General features: G+C 39.4%; 1 protein-coding gene across 1 annotated transcript in view; it reads right to left on the reverse strand.

Moving 5' to 3' along the window:
• Positions 1-398: 398 nt before the first annotated feature.
• pdzd7a (PDZ domain containing 7a) overlaps positions 399-20,587 on the reverse strand; it is a 110,676-nt gene continuing 90,487 nt past the window's right edge. Inside the window, exon 17 of the mRNA XM_043713079.1 lies at positions 399-959. Coding sequence (XP_043569014.1) covers positions 816-959 — 144 coding nt within the window. The 3' untranslated portion in view covers positions 399-815. The remainder of the gene's footprint in view (positions 960-20,587) is intronic.

The raw sequence follows: 20,587 nt of genomic DNA on the forward strand, positions 1-20,587 counted from the left end.
TTTCTAACAGAGGTAAATCTTTCATTTTGGCAGTATCATAAAGTCTTTTTATGCAGATACTGCACAAGTTACAGAGGTAAAGTGCATGGGAGAGAATTGGAACTTTACAGAAAAGCACCCAAGTTACTTGACTCCGTCTTCTACTTATGTCAGTGAAAGCAGCAGCTTCTTAGTACTACAGTTACAAGGATTTATCTACAGCAGTCTGGATAATTCAAGGAGAAATATTAGTAAATAATTATGACATTAACTTCTACAGCCTGAGTGAATGGAAATTTACAGGTTGAAGTTTGGAGATGCCACCATCATGTGCAATATCTATTCAAAAAATGCAAACTCCCAGCAGCATAGCTGTGTAGAATCCTTGTGCAAAACAAAATGGTAGATTAATGGTGCAGATAAGCCATGCGGTGAATGTAAAAGCAAACCCTTTGACCAAATGGTGCATTGCAATGGAAGTGAGTACTTAACATTATACACCAGCTGATACTCTTATAGTTTGATGTGAAAAATGAAAATGAATACATTTCCATAAAATGATTTAATAATCATCTGATGAAGGAATTGTGTCAAATTCTGTTTTGGGATACACATGGAGTGAAAGTAATGATTAATTTACTTGTTATGAATAATGAAGAAAAACACTATTGTTTGAAATTTATTGTAAATTGATTTTAAAATCAACAGTAAAGTGGGTCAGATTTCAAATGGAGTGCTGTTGAGAGACACTCATGATTCATTTTATAATATCTGTACTGTGCAATCATCCCAATTTAAATGCCAACAGTCTGTCATGGTCTTAAATGATTTAGTCTTCAGCTGCTCTTTGGTACCTTAACAACCAACACCATTGGATCTAGAGATTTATTACTGTAAGATCGACGAATTATGTCCACTGCTTGCCGGTGTGTGACATTTTGTAGGCTTTCTCCATCAATCGAAACCAATTCATAACCAGCCTATTCCAAAGGAAGAAAACAGTACAATTACTGGTCAATCCAACTGAGCATCCAAAACAATAGGATATTTAGGAAAGAAAAATCCTCCACTGAAGCCTCACTTCAGAATGATTAAGTATGAGTGCTATATGTCATTCTGTTGTGTTTTCTTAAAATGCATATTAATGGCAATTGTCCATTGCTAATGCTGAAATGGAAGGACCACAGAGTTCAGAGAGTATTGCACTTACTGAAGTCCAACAGACCTGACCCTGCCAGAGTTTCCAGGATTCAATCTAATTTCTATGTATGGCAAGCTTTGGATGGGCCCAAGGGCAGCAGTTTTCCAAAGAGAAGAGTGTGGGAAATTACTGTTTACAGTTGTCAGCATGATCACATTTTGTATTCCTTCATTTTCATTCATCAGATGTGTTTAGCTGCTGAGTTTCAGGGTGAATCCTACTTCCTTTTCATGTTCAAACGTTATGCTCTGTTATCTCCATATTGCAAAGCATTCAGGATAACGAATCTCCGATTTTTAAAATGTATAATAGCTCTGCTTTGTACTAATGGTTGACACTGCAGCCTCACAGCACCAGGGACCTGGGTTTGAGTCCAGCCTTGGGCGACTGTATGTGTGGAGTTTGCACTTTCTCCCCGTGTCTGCGTGCATTGCCTCTGGGTGCTTTGGTTTCCTCCCACCATCCAAAGACGTGCAGATCTGGTGAATTGGCCATGCTAAATTGCCCATATTGTTAGGTGCATTAGTCAGAGGCTCATAGAGGGTATGGGATTCGGAGGGTCGGTGTGGACTTGTTGGGCCGAAGGGCCTGTTTCCATACTGTAGGGAATTTAATGTAAACTAATCTACTACCCTGTAATCTTCCTCATCTTAATAAGTCAGCTGTATAATACCCTGTACTCCACCACAACATGATTTACTCTTTAACTGCCAGACTTATTTGTGAAATAGAATTACAGGAGTAAAAAATAGCAACAGCAAAACATCCTTCCAAAAGTTGTCAAACTTCTACCTCTATCATAATAAGGAAATAAGTTGTTTACTGATGATATTAAAGATTATTAACTTTATTACGCAGTGATCACTTCCTTTAGTTCAGCAATTACAGAACTTATATACTTAACTACCTTTTTTCTAACATTGTAGACAAATTAGGTCGAATTTAATGGAGTTAAAAATCACACAGCACCAGGTTATAGTCCAACAAGTTTATTTGGAAGCACTAGCTTTCAGAATGCTGCACCTTCATCAGGTGGTTGTGGAGAATAAGATGGGAAGACACAGAATTTATAGCAGCGCTCCAAAACTAGTGTTTCCAAATAAACCTGTTGGACTATAACCTAGTGTGAATGATTTTTAACTTTGTACACCTCAGTCCAACACCGGCATCTCCGAATTTAATGGAATCCATTAGTGTCAGCATAACTGGGGTAGAGTGAGCCAGGAGAATCGGGTTGGCGTTCTTATGTTCAGTTCTTGGTGACAGGAAACAATCTCTCATTTACTGAGGGGATTGGAAAGGACTTGATGTGGTAATCAAGTCGTAGTAGGATGTTAATCAAGTTTACTGATGAGCCACCAGACAGCGATCATCTGAGCCCAGTGGAACTTAATGGTGACATGAACATTTACCATGACTGTCATGGTAACCAACACCTCTGGAAAGCCACCCAGAAAACCAGTCAGGCTTTTTCTACAGCCTCAGGGAAAAGTCGGGAGTAACAGAAGAGAAGGAAGAAAGGAGAAAATTAGAGTTGGCAAAACAAGAAGAATGAACTTTTAATGGACATATTGAGTGATTACAGGGCCAGAATGAAATCACTTTATGGTCCTCCAGGGAAATGTTGTCAATTTTTCTGGCAAAAATGCATTAGATCTGGAAAATATGTTAACTAAAATTACTACAATCTGCACTGCACATTTTTTACTGTGGGCATTTACTATGATATACTGTTTGTTACAATGGGCAATACTGCTTAATTTAGGGAAAAAAACTCTAGGCATTTTTAAGCAAAGGAATCGAGAACTAATATTTATTTTTTTGAATTGTTGGGTATTTGTTAACAGTGTATCTTTGAAGGTAGAATGAGTTGTGTCAAAGAAAATTAGATTTTCTGCACAGCAACTTGCAATCCATTGAATGTGAAATGAAAAAGAAAAAGGCTGCAGGGTAAAGCTCAATTTTTCGTAATGCTGCTTTCAAACTGTCAGTAAACATTAGCAGAAAACATTCCATTTTCACACATTGTCCTTAAATCAATCAAAAAGCTTAACTTGGCAATTAGTCTAAGACCATTAATATATGGCAATGATCAATGTAAAAAATATTTCATTTCATTAATTTATTTTTGATTTGTTCGTGACTCAGTTTCTTTATTAAGTGAAGGGATGGAAAACAGTATCAGTAAGCACATTGACAGATGGGCTATTTTGGTCCTGGAACAAAGATGCTGGTAGGTAAAGATGCCAATTTCCATAACTGTTTCCGATTCAGCAACAAAATGTGTACAATTCAATGATATCATTTCACTTGATAAGTTCAGTAATGGGCTAATTGACTAACAATTACTCAACCATACTTCAAACAAAATCTAAATGCAGGAACATACTGAAAACATGCTTTTCCTAGTCATTTTTGTACATTGGTTTTTCATAATAAGGATTTTTAAAAAATAAATCTGCGCTTATGGGAATGTCCCAAAAACAGAGATTACTGAAAGTAAGACGTACAGAATCACCAACAGAAAACTAGGATCTGATTTACAAGGATGTTGCCAGGGTTGGAGGATTTGAGCTATCGGGAGAGGCTGAACAGGCTGGGGCTGTTTTCCCTGGAGTGTCGGAGACTGAGGGGTGACCTTATAGAGGTTTACAAATTCATGAGGGACATGGATATGACAAAGTCTTTTCCCTGCGGTGGAGGAATCCAGAACTAGAGGGCATAGGTTTAGGGTGAGAGGGGAAGGATATAAGGGGCAACTTTTTCACGCAGAGGGTAGTACATGTATGGAATGAGCTGCCAGAGGAAGTGGTGGAGGCTGGTACAATTGCAACATTTAAAAGGCATTTGGATGGGTATATGAATAGGAAGGGTTTGGAGGGATATAGGCCAGGTGCTGGCGGGTGGGACTAGATTGGGTTGGGATATCTGGTCAACATGGATATGTTGGACCAAAGAATCTGTTTCCATGCTGTACATCTCTATGACTCGATGACTCTATGATCTTTTGTTGTTCTCAATTTCTTACTGGTGCACCTCTGATGAGAGACAGGAATGCCTGATGAAAATAAATGTCAGATGAAAATCACCCTAAAACAACTCTGAAAAGTTAAAACTGAACCAGTTCTACTGTCACTTGGGAAAGCATTTTCCATTGAGCAAGATGAAATGTGTTTGAATGTGGATGGAAGTTATTAGTCTGGCAAAGCAGAGGTGGGACGACAATCCTATTAAATTTATTGAGTTAAAAAGCTCAGCTAAGTCCCTTCATTTAAAAAAATCAGGTTACCAACTTTATAATAGTCCCGTTGTTTTGGCAAGGATGAAGACTGGAAGATTCTATCCTGTGTCTATGTACCAACTCGTGAGAGTGCCCCGGCACCTTCTCCCTATCTACGTTAAAATTTATGCACCTACTCTAAGAGAGTGAAATGAGACACAATGAGAATAAAACTGCAAAATTCAGGCTTTGGTCTTGGAATTGCCATGACTTGAGTAACTTTCTATAAGCTGTAGACTGTTGTAGCTTTACTAAGCTAACAACAATAACTCAATATGTTGCCAAGCTTGCCCATTCCTTTTATTTCAGTCTGGATTTTGACAATAGCTATTTGGGGGTTGGCGGTAGCATAGGGATAATATGCGAAAATGAGTACTAGAGATGCTGGTGATTAGAGTCGAGAGTGTGATGCTGGAAAAGCACAGCAGGTTAGGCAGCATCCAAAGAGCAGAAAAATTGACATTTCAGGCAAAAGCCCTTTATCAGGAATGAGATCGGGAGTGTCAGGGGTGGAGAGATAAATGGGAGGGGGTGAGGCTGGGAGTAGGTAGCTGAGAGTGCAATAGGTGGATGGAGGTGGGGGTAAAGGTGATAGGTCAGAGGGGAGGATTGGAGGGTCCCGAAGCTGAAGATGAGGCGTTCTTACTCCAGGTGTCGGGTGGTGAGGGAGTGGCGATGGAGGCGGCCCAACACCTGAATGTCCTCGGCAGAGTCGGAGGGGGAATTAAAGTATTTAGCCACAGGGCAGTTGGGTTGATGTTCTCTGAAGCGCTCTGTGAGTAGTATAATTACAACATAGGGAGAATGTCAATGTAGTAATTCAGAACTCCAGGTTAATGCTCTAGTGATGTGTGTTCAATACCTACCATTGAAGACAGTGAAATTTAAATGCAGTAGAAGTCTTGTATAATGATATTCATGCAGCCACTGTCATCAAAATCCATCTGTTTGACTAACATCCTTTACCTTTACCTGGTCTGGCTTATGCATGATTCCAGATCTTCAGCAATGCAGGGTGATTCTTAATTGTTCTTTGACCAATAAAGAATGGGCTCTATATGCTGGCCTAGCTAGTGATGATATAACCCATAAAGTCATTTTTATAAAAATGTCTTCACCTTAAAATTACAGACAACTGGATAATATTAACCCTATCACTCTTGGTCTAGAGCAATGAAAGCACTGAAACAAATACCATATGGGTTGCCAAAGACTATCTGTTTTCTCAACCTAACTTCTACATTCCATCAAGTAGAGTAACAGATGTGACAATGATACAAAGCACAAACTGCTGGGAAAATGGGATCAGACTCCAACTTGGTAGTAATATCCAGTTGCAAGTGCAGCCAAACACTTATTGTATTAATTGAGAAAAGGAACTTTAATAGACATAGAGTCATAGAGATGTACAACAGACGGAAACAGACCCTTCGGTCCAACTCGTCCATGCCGACCAGATAGCCTAACCTAATCTAGGCCCACCTGCCAGCACTTAGCCCATATCCCCTAAACCCTTCCTATTCATATACCCATCTAAATGCCTTTTAAATGTTGTGGTTGTACTAGCCTTCACCACTTCCTCTGACAGCTTATTCCATACACGTACCATCCTCTGTGTGAAAAAAATTGCCCCTTATGTCCCTTTTAAATCTTTCTTCTCTCACCCTAAACCTATGCCTTCTAGTTCTGGACTTTCCACCCCAGGGAAAGCCTTGATTTGCCTTTCATTCATGTTTGAACTGACAAAATGTGATTTAGTGAGTGCATGCTTCTGTTAGAATGGCAGATTTAAAAAAATCATAGAATGTTAAGGATTTGTCCATTAATATGGCACAAGATTTTCTTATTTTAAATCTAAAAGTAGAATATTAGTAATGGCATTACTAAGCTCACAACACCAAAATAAGGATATAGCTTTTTTAAGGACAAGTTAATGCATATAGTAATTGCATCTGAAACTTAGTCTGAACATGAGTCTGTGGTTGGCTTTAAGCATATCTAAATATGACAGCTGTGGCAAGTGTTGCAGAACAATTAGATTTTCAGTGGGTAAATAACAGTCTGAAAGATCAAACAATCCAAGCTATTTTCCTATTTCAGGACAATTAATGGTGTAATAATTCTTCAAAGAGAGTCCAGGTTTCCCGACAGCCACTGATCCTCTTGGGATCCTGTAGGGCAGTTATCTTCTTTTCCCAACTGTTATAATTAGCTAACATCGACTGACATTATCATTTTAATCTAATCTCAACTGTGAGCAATGATTTTGCTTCATTGCATAGCTCTGAATTTGATCAAGTCACTGCATGTGGATATGAACCCTGAGAATTTATATTCCATTTACAGTTGGCAGTGAAAATAAATATTATTCTTTTTTCGATGCCTTTTGCCATGCTTACTTCTCTACTCGGAAAAAATATTTTAAACACATTAAATGTTAGAAACTGCTGCTGTCAGTTTTAATTGCATGGTTGTTTAGGCTTCTTTAACCTAACACTAAATGCAAGTGAGCTTATCCATGTCCTTCAAGAAACCTTAGACTGGCAGTCTCTAATGTTGACACAGTTTATGTCCCTACTGGGAATGATAATTCTGCACCTGCAAGCAAATGGCTCTCAGTAATTAAGGAATACATCTTCAACACATAATAAACTGTTAACATTATACATACTAGAATCATCTTCTTTAATAAGTGAAAAATATTTAATCATTCTCCTTCGTTAATAAACTGTAACCTGTTTGTTCCTTTGGTTCTTGGTGCGAGCCACTGGACAATGTTTGGGTAGGTTGGTAACACAGGTGCCAAACTTTATGCCAGAAATATGAAGAGTAGACAGAACAGATCATCAGTTGCTCAGTCATTAATTTGAGTCTAGCTGTGGTATTGTCAATCTCAATGCCCAGCCTCTCCAAACCTCACACGTGTGTTCAAGATCAGAATGAACCAGTGTTATTTAAAGCTGTAATCTCAGATTGGCTGATGATTCATTGCTCAGACCACTTGCTCTCCATCAAGGGTGCTGTAGCTTCCAACCCTCTTAGCGTGCAGAACAACAAAATTAATAGACAGATGTGACACAGTGACAGAATGGCTCTCAGCAGGACATCAGATCCACTGGTATCTTCAGGGGCCATCCTCCTACCTCCTCTTCAGTGAGGACAAGTGTGTTAAATATCACTGTTTCAAAAAGGAGATGCTCATTGAAATCTGTCATGCTTCAGGCAGACCTGCAGCCTCAGAGCAGGCAAGGATAATACTGCCAATGGTCTGTGAAGGTTACGGGAACAATGGACCTTTTCATAACTTTTCAGAGAACATCTCCAACATCCATCTTTGTCTAAGAGAGGTGACTGACACATAGGTGCAGAGAGGAATACATTGTCTTCTCTCCTTCCAGAGAAAAGCATCAAAACTCCTGTGATTCAAGGGGCTACAAACTAGACACTTAATTTTGGGTACTGCATCTAAATCAGCCACACACCCTCCAAGTTCAGTTGGTGTGTAATCATCCTCAGTGCATATGGAGATCAATCCCAGCAATGGGAGATGTCAATGCTCTGAGTTAATTCATTTCACTATTAGCTTCTAAGCAAACATAATTAACCAAAGGGTGGCTATTGAGCAACAAAGGCTATCTGCTGAACATCTTTGGGTGATGTCAGTAGTGCTAATGTAGCTGAACTAGTAACCTTGAGGACCAGGTTAATGCTCTGGAGATACAGGTGCAAATACCATTACATTAGCTGGTGGAATTTAAATTCTATTAAGAAATCTCAAATTGAAAGCTAATCCCCATAATAATGAACACATGAAAATGCCAGCAATAATTGCAAAAATCCATTTGATTCTGTAATTCCCTCTGGGGAAGGAAATCTGCCATCCTTACTCCGGATCCACAATGTGGTTGATTCTTAACTACCTTCAGAAATGGCAAAGCAACCCACCCAGTTTAATGGCAATTGGGAAAACAAATACTGGACCTACCAAGGATGCCCACATCCCATGAAAGAATAAAGACAAGAAATTCTGGAGTACAAACCCATCATTGTTGGCAGTCGATCGCTAATGCGTATGACTGTCCACCTTGAAAATTTCATGTCACTGGTCATAGGTTCTGTGGGTCCCTGTGTAGCTGATAAACCTGAACCTACAGCCGCATCTTCAACTACACACTTGACAGTCCTTCCAGGAGGTGGAAGTGGCCTTTGGCCAAAATTACTGACATTCCTTTCTCTTATTCCTTTTCCATACTTCCTTTTGCCAATGGGTATTCTCAAAGAATTGTATCCCTACAGACAGGGGCTTCCTCCAAGTCAGTTTCTTCTGAACAAGGGTCTGACATCTATGGTATATTTTTTGAGGGAAGCCTTCAGTGAGTCTTTGAAATGCTTTCTTTATCCTCCTCTCGTTTGAGTGTCTTCCTTGAGCTGGGAGAAGAAGACATGCTTTGGCAGTCGGAACTCGGCCATCCTCAGCACATGGCCAGCCCAGTGGAACTGTTTTAGATGATCACGGGCTCAATGCTGGTGCTATTATCTGCTTCAAGCATGCTGATGTTAGTACGTCTGTCCTCCTGGCAGGTGTGGAAAATCCATCTCAGACAGTGTTTATGGTCCTTCTCAATGGTCTTGAGGTGTTGTCTACACATAATCCAAGTCTTAGAGCCACAAAGAAGACTTGGTAGGATGGCAAAGTCATCTATGCTCTCTTGGAGGAGAATTCTCAAGCATCACTTAATATCTTTTGCAGAAGCATACTGAAGAATTAGTCTAACCCTCAACTTCAAGAAGACTCAAATCCTTTACCAACCTGTCGATGGTCAAGTTCTGGTCCATCCCCCCATAAGATCAACAGAGAAGTCCTCCCAAATGTGCAAAATTTCCCCCACACATAATCATAAGCACAGAAGAGGTCCTGCAGCCTACCAAATCTGTACCATTAAAAATATACGACTTACTACATCCAGTCCTACTGTCCTGCACTGGATTCATAGTCTTGAATGTTGCAACACTTCATGTGCTCTTTCAAATACTTTTTAAAGGTTGTGAAGCTTCCTGTCTCAGCTACTCTCCCAGGCAATGCATTCCAGACCCCCACCACCCTCTTGATGAGAAATGTTTTCCTCAAATCCCTTATATCTTCCTGTAACCTAATACTTTCTTCCTCACTGTCAGCTACTTGGCCAATCTATGTCATCTGCAAATTTACTAATCATCCCTCTTACATTCTCATCCACATCATTTATGAATAGCACAAATAAATATGGTATGCCACTGCAAACAGGGCTCAAGTCACACAAACAGCCAAACGAGTCTTCAAATGTGATATCCATACCAAGATACTTGTGTATAAGGCAGTTATCCTTCTGACTGCGAAACTTGGACCATGTATAGATGTGAACTGAAGACCCTTGAGAAGAGTGCAAACCATGCACATGTGGGAAACATAGATTTAATAACAGTTATTCTGCCACAGAGATTGTTATCAAGCAGATCATTGGGGTGCTTAATCAATTCTTCCACTGCCTGTTCACGGAATCGCTACAGTGCAGAAGGCGGCCATTCAGTCCATTTAACTGCACCAGTAATGTTGAGATACAAGTGTGACTTATATTTTTTAAACATCATTTACTTATGGGTTTAGATTTTTGATTTTGAACTATTGGCACATAGATTTTGGGTGTGTCTTAAGGAGTTTAATGAGTAACTTGTCAATATTTCTGTAGCCATGGTTATGTATTTTTAAGTAAAAAGTCTGAGATGAGTAGTTTTGGAGGTTATTGAATATTTGTTTACATTGGGAGGGTTTACGAGAGAACAAAGTAAATAGTGTAGTGGATTAAGCTTTCAGATAGAAGGTTCTAGATCTTTCGGGGGACTTGAGGGAGCACCTAAAGCTTGCAAAAATGTGATTTTTTTTGTTTTAGTTTAGGCAGTTCTGCAACAGTTGTGCTAAACTGGTTATGTAAAGCAGTTTGTCCTGAGAAAGAAAGAAGGTAGTTTAAAATTTTTAAAACTATGTTCCAATAGAGTAAGGTGTTTAGTTTAACTTTCCAGACCATAAGTGTTTGGTTAAAACCCAAGGGCTTTATTTGAAGCTCAGACAGTCTAAGCTGAATTATATGAGGATCAACGACATGCTATCAGCCTCTCAGTGGGAACTAAAGTCACAGCTAAGTCAAACCACTTGTGGGACAGAGAAGAGCATTCTATCTCGTGTAAGGATCCAGTGCGGGTGCTGTTGGGATTAACGGAATTGTATTTTTACCATATTTCAAAACCTTTAAATATATAAATAATTTTGTTTTGTTTTACCTAATCTTCATTTTTTGACTAATAAACCTATGTTTTATTGCTAAACCCAAATCTGAAGCATTATGTGCTCATGTTTAAGTGAGACACCACCTTGTTAAAACCAAAAACAATATAATATATTGAGCCATATTTCAATTTGGTATTTCTAGTGATAACATTATATGGGAATATAATGTTTGGGAACCCATCTGGGATGTTCAAATTAGCTGGATTTATGTGAGATCTGTGTCTTTCTATTTAAACTAATGGGTATGTGTTGCTTCTGGACATAAATTGTGGTGATGTTTATTGCATGGGAATTTGAAGACAGCTTTATGTGTTGCTAAGATTTTCCTTGAAGTGAAAGAAAACAGCAGTGGATTATTTGAAATCTTTGACTAAAGCCAAACTAAGAGAGTTTGCAGATAAAGTGAATGTACAAGTAAAAGCAGGATGTCATAATAATGACATTCTTCAGAAGATTATCCAACATTGGATAACAGAAACCTGAAACCACAAGTGGGATGTCACAACTGGGATCAGCTCTGATTCAGATAGGGAAAAAAGAACGGAATTGGAGAAAGATTAAAAAAAAGTCTTGAAATTAAAGAAAAGGAAAGGTAGAAGGTAATAGAAAGGGAGGGGAAAAGACAGAGGGAGATGGAATTAAAACAACTTGAACTCCAGAGAGATAAGGAAATTGGAGAACATGACATGGCCATAAGACAGGCCATGAAATTTCAACTGCAGGTCATTTTGGTATTATGTAAACAGAGGCTAAAATTTAAGATACTTTTGTTGGCCAGGATTGCATAAAGATGAAGTCAAATTTTGTCATACATGCCATATATGTCAGGTGGTGGAGAAACCCCAAATCTCAAGAAAGCCTGTACCTTTAATTCCAATACCAACTTTTGAAGAACTGTTTAGCAAGGTCTTAATAGATTGTGTTGCTCTCTAGTGAAAACCAGGTTTGGGAGCTAATATCTTTTAATGACTATGGACATTTCCACAAGATTTAATGAAGCAATGCCTTTAGGGAAAATTACTCCGAGTGGTAATGGAAAAGTTATTTAAATTTCTTTACAACATATGGATTACCTAAAAAAATTACAATCCGTTCAAGGCACAAATTTTTCCTGCAAATATTGAAAGAAATGATGACTAGCTAGTGCATAAAACATTTTGCATCTACTCCCTATCACTGACAATCTCAAGGTTTATTGGAAAGATGGCATCAAACTTTAAAGATCATGATTAGGGTTTATTGCCAAGAATGGCAATAATTTAAATGCCCTGTGATATCAAATTGTTGAAAGGTTAAGACAATACTATTCTAAGCATGGCATTCTTTTAGATTAAATATTTATTGCATTTTTAACACTTTACTTAAAAAGGACATAAAAGCCAAATCTTTTACAGAGGGTGGTTCATGTGTGGAATGAACTTCCTGAGAAAGTGCTGGATATGGGTACAGTTACAATGTTTAAAAGACATTTGGATCGATACATTAATAGGCACAGTTTGGAGGGATATGGGCCAGGAACAAGCAGGTGGGACTAGTTTAGTTTGGGATTATGTTTGGCATTGACAGGTTGGACCGAGGGGTCTGTTTCCATACTGTATGACTCTATGACTGATTGATCTGGGAACTGCCGTACAAATACTGTGGATCCATCAGCAGGCCAGAGGTTGGAAATTCTGTAGTGAGTTACTAACCACCTGACTCCCCAAAGCTTGCAATCATCCACAGGCACAAGCCAGGAGTGTGATGGAATAGTCTTCATTTGGAGAAGTGCAGCTCCAAAAATACACAAGTTGTTTGTAAAGCAGCCACTTGATCAACACCACACCCAACACTTTCAACATTCATTCTCTTCGCAAAGGGGCACAGTAACAGTACTGTGTACAATCTGCAAGATGCACTACAGTAACTCACCCAAGGCTACACTGCACATTCCAATTCTACAACCTCTGCCATATAGAAAACCATTGGCAACAGACACATGGGAACATCACCACCTGAATTTTCCCCTTCCCATCACACAATATCCTGATCTAGACCTATAAAATATTCTTTCACTATCAAAATTCTAACAGCGCTTTTGATGGGCTAACACTAGGGAGACTGCTGTGGTTTAAGAAGCCAAATCACTGCCACCTTAGCAAGGGCAATTAGGGTTTGAGAATAAATGCTAGCCTTGCAAGTGACATTCAAATCCCCTGAATGAATGAAAGGATTCCACCTTACCCATGGGATTAAAGTTTACAAATAATATCAGAAATTAAGTACCTGGTCACAAAAAAAGGGCTTCAATACCAGTTCAAATCAATACTTGTTTTAACTTTGCAATACTTTGCACTTTAAAAATATGATGTTAGTAGTCTATCCCATTTAAACCATGGGAAGGTTTTGTCTTCTTGGCTGTGACTGTTTTAACATATGACTCAAATTCTATTTCCTTTTTCTCTGGCATGAGAAGTTAATGTTTGGCAGTATAACATGGTGCTGCAAGCACTTCATGTAATACTGCATTTCTGACCAGTTACTTTACTCAAGATTGCTGGACTCTTAGTTGACATTTTCCTTTCTTCCTTTCCCACTCCTTTTGCCAAATAGTGTACTTAAGCACACAGTATATTAAAATACAGCCCTCATGAGATCAGTTCTATTTTGGCAAATGACAGCTCATCTTAAAACAGTTTACTTGAGATGAAACTAAATTAAAAGTAACAAATTTGACTTTGATCTTAATATATGTGAAATCGCATTAAAACAATTGGGTCAGATATTTGACATGCAGGGCTATTGCCAGACTGGATAAACATCACTCAAAAATTAAAAAGAAAAATATTGGGAGAATTTCACTCAGGCTATGAGAAAGACTAAAATAAATCCTTTTTTCACTTTTTGAAAGATTTTATTTTTAAACCAGCTTCACTGAATATACAAATTGTCAGTACATTCTTGTTCAAAGCAACTGTTCCACAGATGGAAACAGATAGATGGTACAGTGTAAGCAGAAAACACTACTCAACAGACCCAGGACTCATTATGTTTTGCTCATTTATACTGATTTGATTTTCAAAATGAAAGTGTAACTTATTGTAGCTGAAAATGTGTTGATGGAAAAGCGCAGCAGGTCAGGCAGCATCCAGGGAACAGGAGAATCGACGTTTCGGGCATAAGCCCTTCTTCAGGAATGAGGAAAGTTTGTCCAGCAGGCTAAGATAAAAGGTAGGGAGGAGGGACTTGGGGGAGGGGCGTCGGAAATGTGATAGGTGGAAAGAGGTCAAGGTGAGGATGATAGGTATAATCTTCACTCCCGGCACCTTCCCCTGCAACCGCAGGAGGTGCAAGACTTGCGCCCACACCTCCCCCCTCACCTCCCTCCAAGGCCCCAAAGGAAACTTCCATATCCGCCACAGATTCACCTGCACCTCCACACACATCATCTATTGCATCCTCTGCACCCGATGTGGCCTCCTCTACATTGGGGAGACAGGCCGCCTACTTGCGGAGTGTTTCAGAAAACACCTCTGGGACCTGCTGCACTTTTCCAGCAACACATTTTCAGCTCTGATCTCCAGCATCTGCAGACCTCACTTTCTTCTGTAACTTATTGTAGTAAGTTCTACTATTAGTTCTGCTAATTTCAGAAAGTTTGCAAAGAGGCTTACTATTTATGAAAATTAAATTTCAATGCTGAAACCAGTCAGACCTTGCTAGACATAATGTTTTGAAAGAATTACATAGAATACACAAAAAAAGAACAGGCCTCTTGGCCCAATCAATCCATTCTGGCATTTACAATCTACTCAGCTTCCCTCCTCTAATTCTATCAGCATAACCCTCTGCTTCCTACTTTCTCATTTGTTAATGTAGGCTCCCTTCAACTGCATTTATAGTATTTGCCTCAGTCACATCCTGTCATAGTGCATTCCATATTCTCAACATTCTTTAGACAAAGTGGTTTCTTCCAAAGTTCCTGTTTGATTTCTTGATGACTACAGTAATATTGATGGCCTCTAATTTTACTCTTCCACACAAGTATAAACATTCAAGAGGGATAGGTTATAAGGATCTCCTGAAGATGGGAAGGTGGTGGGGCTTTGGGGCAATGGGGAGAAGAAATTTCAGCAGCAGGTCAATTTCAAAGTGCCAAGCCAAATTAACTATTTCATCCTCCACCAGACCAGGCTGCTGGAGACCTTCACTCTAACCTGCAGGGAGTTTAAGTGGATTCAAAAAGAAAAGTGAAATCCCTTGAAAAGATGGGTAGTCACTCCTCTATGATTCCTCAGACAGAGACACAGAAGTTGCATATAACCAATAACATTTGCTCAGCTGGACAACCATTCAGCAGACCACCAGGCTCTAGAAGATGCAATTCATGAGTGGTCAGACCACATTTGGAATATTGTGAACAGTTTTGGGCCCCATACCAAAGGAAGGATGTACTGGTCTAGGAGGGAATCTACAGGAGGTTTACAAGAATGATCCCAGGGATGAAGGGCTTGTCATGTGAGGAGTAATTGAGAGTACTCAATCTGCACTCGATCGAATTTAAAAGGATGAGGGAGAATCTCATTGAAACTTACATAATATTGATAGGCCTGGATAGAGTGGTCGTGGAGAAGATGTTTTCAATAGTGAGAGAGACTAGGACCCAAGGGACAATCTCAGAGTGAAGGGAAGCCACTTTAGAACTGAGATGAGGAGGATGTTCTTCAACCAGAGGTAGAATCTGTGGAGCTTATTGTCACAGAAGTCTGTGGAGGCCAAACCATTTGCCATTTTTAAGACAGAGATAGGTAGGCTCTTGATTAGTAAGGGATCAATGGTTATAGGGAGAAGGCAGGAGAATGGGATTGAGAAACATATCTGCCATGATTGAATGGTGGAGCAGACTTGCTGGGCCAAACAGCCTAATTCTGCTTCTACATCTGATGGTTTTATGGTTATGTGGTGACCTCCAATAACCTCCTATAAGTATCTCAGTTATTGTTGTTGTCTGCTGCACTCTCCATAACATTACCCTTCAGAGAGGTGTGGATCTTGAGGGAGGTGATGCCTGATTGTTAGCTTTCTGGTAAATGACCTGGAGCTGGAGGCAAGAGGAGGAAATGAAGATGCTGAATCAACCTGTGCTGCTTCTGCATGATAAAGTGGCCTCTGCTGTCACCTTCCCAGAAGAGGTCTTTTCTCCTCTCTCTCCAAGCCTCCAGCACTGGATCCAGTCAATATTGTTGAAATTCTGGGTACCAGACATCTGAATCCTATAACAATTCTCTTTGTCCTGGTAAAGTGGATGGCTCTAGCACAATTTCTCTGTCAGGACAACAACAGCTTCAGTGATAGCTGCAGTGGAGTTTCTAAATTAATTCCACATTTCATCTGACCCATCTCCATTCTTGTCCACATCAGCTTTAGGAGGACAGGAAAATTGTCTCCATACTAACAAAGGACTCACCTTGTGAAGAGAGTTTCTGACCCAGCTCCTCTTTCAATGGGAAACTGACTAAAGTCACAACTTTAACAAATGTGTTCCTTTATTGGTAGAGTAGACAGAGAATGAGTTTCAATATCAGCGCATAGAGGTGGGGAGTAGGTGTTTGTTTTTGTGTCAGAAACCCACCTCTATGCAGAAAATTCAGCCATCTGTCTCTGTCTACTCTGTCAAATCTGACTTTGAATGATTAGGAAATAAAGTGGCTTCAAAGTGAATGCTATAAGCAGATGAGTGAGCAAATACATGGCAGGTGCAGTAAAATGTGGATAAGAAGATAGCCATTCAATTCAATTGACAAAAAAAAAGACATTATTATTTGAATGGTGATAGATTCGGAAATGCTGATGTACAAAGGTGTTCATGTATGACAGTGACTCAAAGCAAATATACAGATACAGCAAACAGTTAGGAGGACAAATAATATGTTGGCCCTTATTACAGGAGGATTTGAGAATAGGAGCAAGATAAGTATAGGAGCAAGGTTATATTGCTTTAGCTGTACAGAGCCTTGGTGAGACTAAACTGAAATAGTGTGTGCAGTTTTGGTCTCCTTACCTAAGAAAAGATAAACTTGTCACAGCGTGATATAGTGAAAGTTCACCAGATTGTTCCACAGATTGGCAAGTTTATCATATGAGGAGAGACTGGGCCTGTATTCATTGGAGTTTAGAAGAATGAGAGCTGGGTAGACTGAATACAGGAGGTCTTCTGTCTGCTGGGACATCTAGAACAAGGATCATGCTCCCTGAATATAGGGTAGACCAATTAGAACTATGATGAGGAGAAGCATCTTCATCATGGAATCCCTACAGTATGAAAGGAGGATATTCAGCCCATCGAGTCACACCAACCCTCTGAAGAGCATCCCAACCAGACCCACCTCATTTCTGTAACCCTACATTTCCCACGGCCAAACCATCTAACCTGCACACTTTTGGATTGTGGGAGGAAACCTGTGGACCTGGAGGAAACCCCTGCAGACACAGGGAGAATGTGCAGATTCCTGCCAGTCACCGGAGACTGGAATCAAATCCACGTCCCTGGCACTGCGAAGCAGCGGTGCTGACCACTGAGACACCCTGCCTGATCTTCAATCAGAGGGTGGTTAACCTGTGGAATTCTCCAGCACACAAGATAGTGGAGCCCAAGTCATTAAACATATTTAGGTAAGAAGTAAATAGACTTTTAGGTACTAAAGGTGCCAAGGGCTTAGGGACAGAGTGGAGTTATGGCATTCAGATACAGGATCAGCCAAGATCATATTGAATGGCAGAGCAGGCTCAAATGGATCAAATAGCTATTCTCACTCCTGTTTTCTATGTTTTATGTTTTCAAAACCTGTTCTAATTTTAAAGACCTGTAATAGGTCATTGTTCAGTCTTTTGAAGAGAAAAAAATCTGCAATCTGTTCATCCTTTCTTGATAGATATAGCCTAATGATTCTGGTATAATTCTTGTATATTTTGCTGCATCCTCTACAGTTTCTCTGTATAATATGACAATCAGAATTTAAAGCATTATTCCAAATGTTTTATAACCAAGGGTCTGTACGAATTTAGCATGAATTCTCTAATTTTTAATTCAATCCCTTTAGAAATAAGTCTAAGACCTTGACATTCTTTTGTTTTACAACTTAATTAATTGATGTTGCTGCATTTAGTGAATTGTGTATTTGTGAATCGAAATGGATACTATGGCAACAGGGATGCATATGAAACTGAGAAATGTTTGCTCATACGCCAGCTTTTTATCATCTTTCTAAGGAATTGCGTCAGTGTTTCCTTTATGACCTCCTATTTTCTTAAGTTATTTTTGACCCTTTTGTTTGCCAGCAATTTCTTGAGGAGAACAAAATGTTTGAAAAACGTTTGAAATCATATCTCAGACTTTAAATGTCATCATGCAGCTTACACTTTAGCCAAACTATCACTGTGTTACCAACTCGATTCAAACATTTTTGCTGATGCGAGAACATCATCATTAATTATAAATTTCTTCTGAGTGTCAACATGTTATGAAGATTACTGAAGTAGAGATATATAGTTCAATTAGCTGAAAGTAGTGTTTTAAACTGGAGACTTCTTATTAAAATTGTATGTACTCTGATATTCAATCCATCCTCTCTGCTAATTCGCATTTTACTTCTAATATGACTATGAATTACCTCTACTGCATTTTTAATTAAGTGCACATTCACTGCATCAGGATAGTCAATTAAAGGCTAATTATGTTCTACAAAATCCAAACAAAGAACTCTTTACAAAACAACTATTGTTCGCGCTGAATTTCTGGTTTTTGAAAAGAAGTTGCAGCTTACAAGAAGTATTTGATTCCAATAACCAAGTTATATCTACACAGCCGGTCAGGTAGCAAACGAGGAGCAGGAGAGCCAACATTTCAAGCATAAGCTCTTTATCAGGAATGTCCTCGCTTTCTAGACTCCTCACTTTCTCCTCTGGATAAGGAGAAAGTTGTACCCAATTCTGTGCTCATCCTGATGGTCACCTTTGTGTCTGTGGCTGCATTAAGCTGTTTGTAGACCTTCAGTCACACAAATACGAGTGCCACTACATACTGAAATTCTACCTGTCCCTTGTCAAATCCTTGTGGTGTTGTGAAGGATTGGTCTGACCTCGTTGCCATTGTATGCTGCAAGTACTTGGACTGTTCTATACCATTTGTCCCTTGTGGAAAAATTTACAAAGAAAAGCATCTTTGACCACACCCCCATCAGAAATGAGTTTAAGATCCTGTGGGAAAGGAGAGGGTGAATCCTGCCAGGAGGTTCCCAGAATAGACTGTCAAAGTCATTTGGCAAAATGCTACATCACCAGAATTTTCCAAAAAACTTGTCTGATGGTTAGAAGGGCACTGCCCGTCATATCCTTCATGCATAGTCATAGAGTCATAGAGATGTACAGCACAGAAACAGACCCTTCGGTCCAACTTGTCCATGCCGACCAGATATCCCAATCCAATCTAGTCCCATCTGCCAGCACCTGGCCCATATCCCTCCAAACTGTTCCTATTCATGTACCCATCCAAATGCCTTTAGATGTTGTAGTATCCTACCAATTACTGTGTTCCCTTTCCTGGTTAGTTTTTCCCAAATGCACAGCCTTATTCTTGTCCAGATTGAACTCCATTTGCCAGTGTTCAACCTGACAAGTACATTGATGTATTCCGACATTTCAAAGCTTTCTTCTTCAGTATCAACCACTGGGCCAACTTTTGTATAACCTGCAAATTTTTTAAACAAATCAAGTCCAAATCATTGATATATCCCACAAAATTCAAGGGGTCTAGTACTGAGCTCTGTAGTTTTTAAAAAATCATTCACAGGATAAGGGTGTCATTGACTGGGCCAGCATTTATTGCCCATCCCTAACTGCCTAGAGGACAGTTAAGAGTCAACACATCACTATGGGTCTGGAGTCACATGTAGGCCAAACCAGGTAAGGATGGAAGATTTGCATCCCTAAAAAGCATTAGTGAACCAGATGTTTTTTTCCCCCAACAATCAACAATGGATTTATAGTAATCATTAGACTCCTAATGACAGATTTTTATCACATTTAAATTCCATCGTCTACCATAGCAGATTTTTGCTTATTTTGTATTTGAATCTGGGTCCCCAGAACATTACCTGGGTCTCTGAATTGAAGGTTCAGTGATAATACCACCAGGCTATCATCTCCTGTAAATTACCCCAATGGAATCAACCTTCCAATCACAAAATCACTCACTGACCATTTAAAAAAAAAATTAATTCATAAAATGACAATGTCATTGGCTAGACAATGTTATTGCTCATTATTAATTGTTCTGGGAAAGGCAGTATGAGCTGCCTTCTTGAATCTGCAATCCATAAGGTTTAAGTGTGCAGGGGAGGGAGTTCCACTATTTTCACCCAGTGACAGTGAAAGAATAGTGATATATTTCCAAGTCAGGGTGACGAGAGGCTTGGAGGGGAACTTGCAAGTGCTGGCGTTCCGATATATCTGCTGCCTGCGTCCTTCGCAGTGGTGTGATCAAGAGTTTAGAAAGCATTATTATAGAATTATAGAGTACAGAAAAAGCCACTCAGCTCATCAAGCGTGTACTGCCAAATATATACTACTACTCACATGAGGCCCATAGCCCTTAGTGTTGTCTGATGCACCGAGGTTAATTGTTGAACTACATCAAATATACAAATCTCAGCAACATTTTTCTTGTCTTCTGAGAAAATTCAATTCAGTTATTCAGACATAACCTTCCCTTAAGAAATCTCTGCTGACTGTAACTGATTAATCCCTGTCTTTCTCAGACTTTTCCCAC

This window comes from Chiloscyllium plagiosum, chromosome 22, assembly GCF_004010195.1.
Source record: "Chiloscyllium plagiosum isolate BGI_BamShark_2017 chromosome 22, ASM401019v2, whole genome shotgun sequence".
Classification (NCBI taxonomy): Eukaryota; Metazoa; Chordata; class Chondrichthyes; order Orectolobiformes; family Hemiscylliidae; genus Chiloscyllium; species Chiloscyllium plagiosum.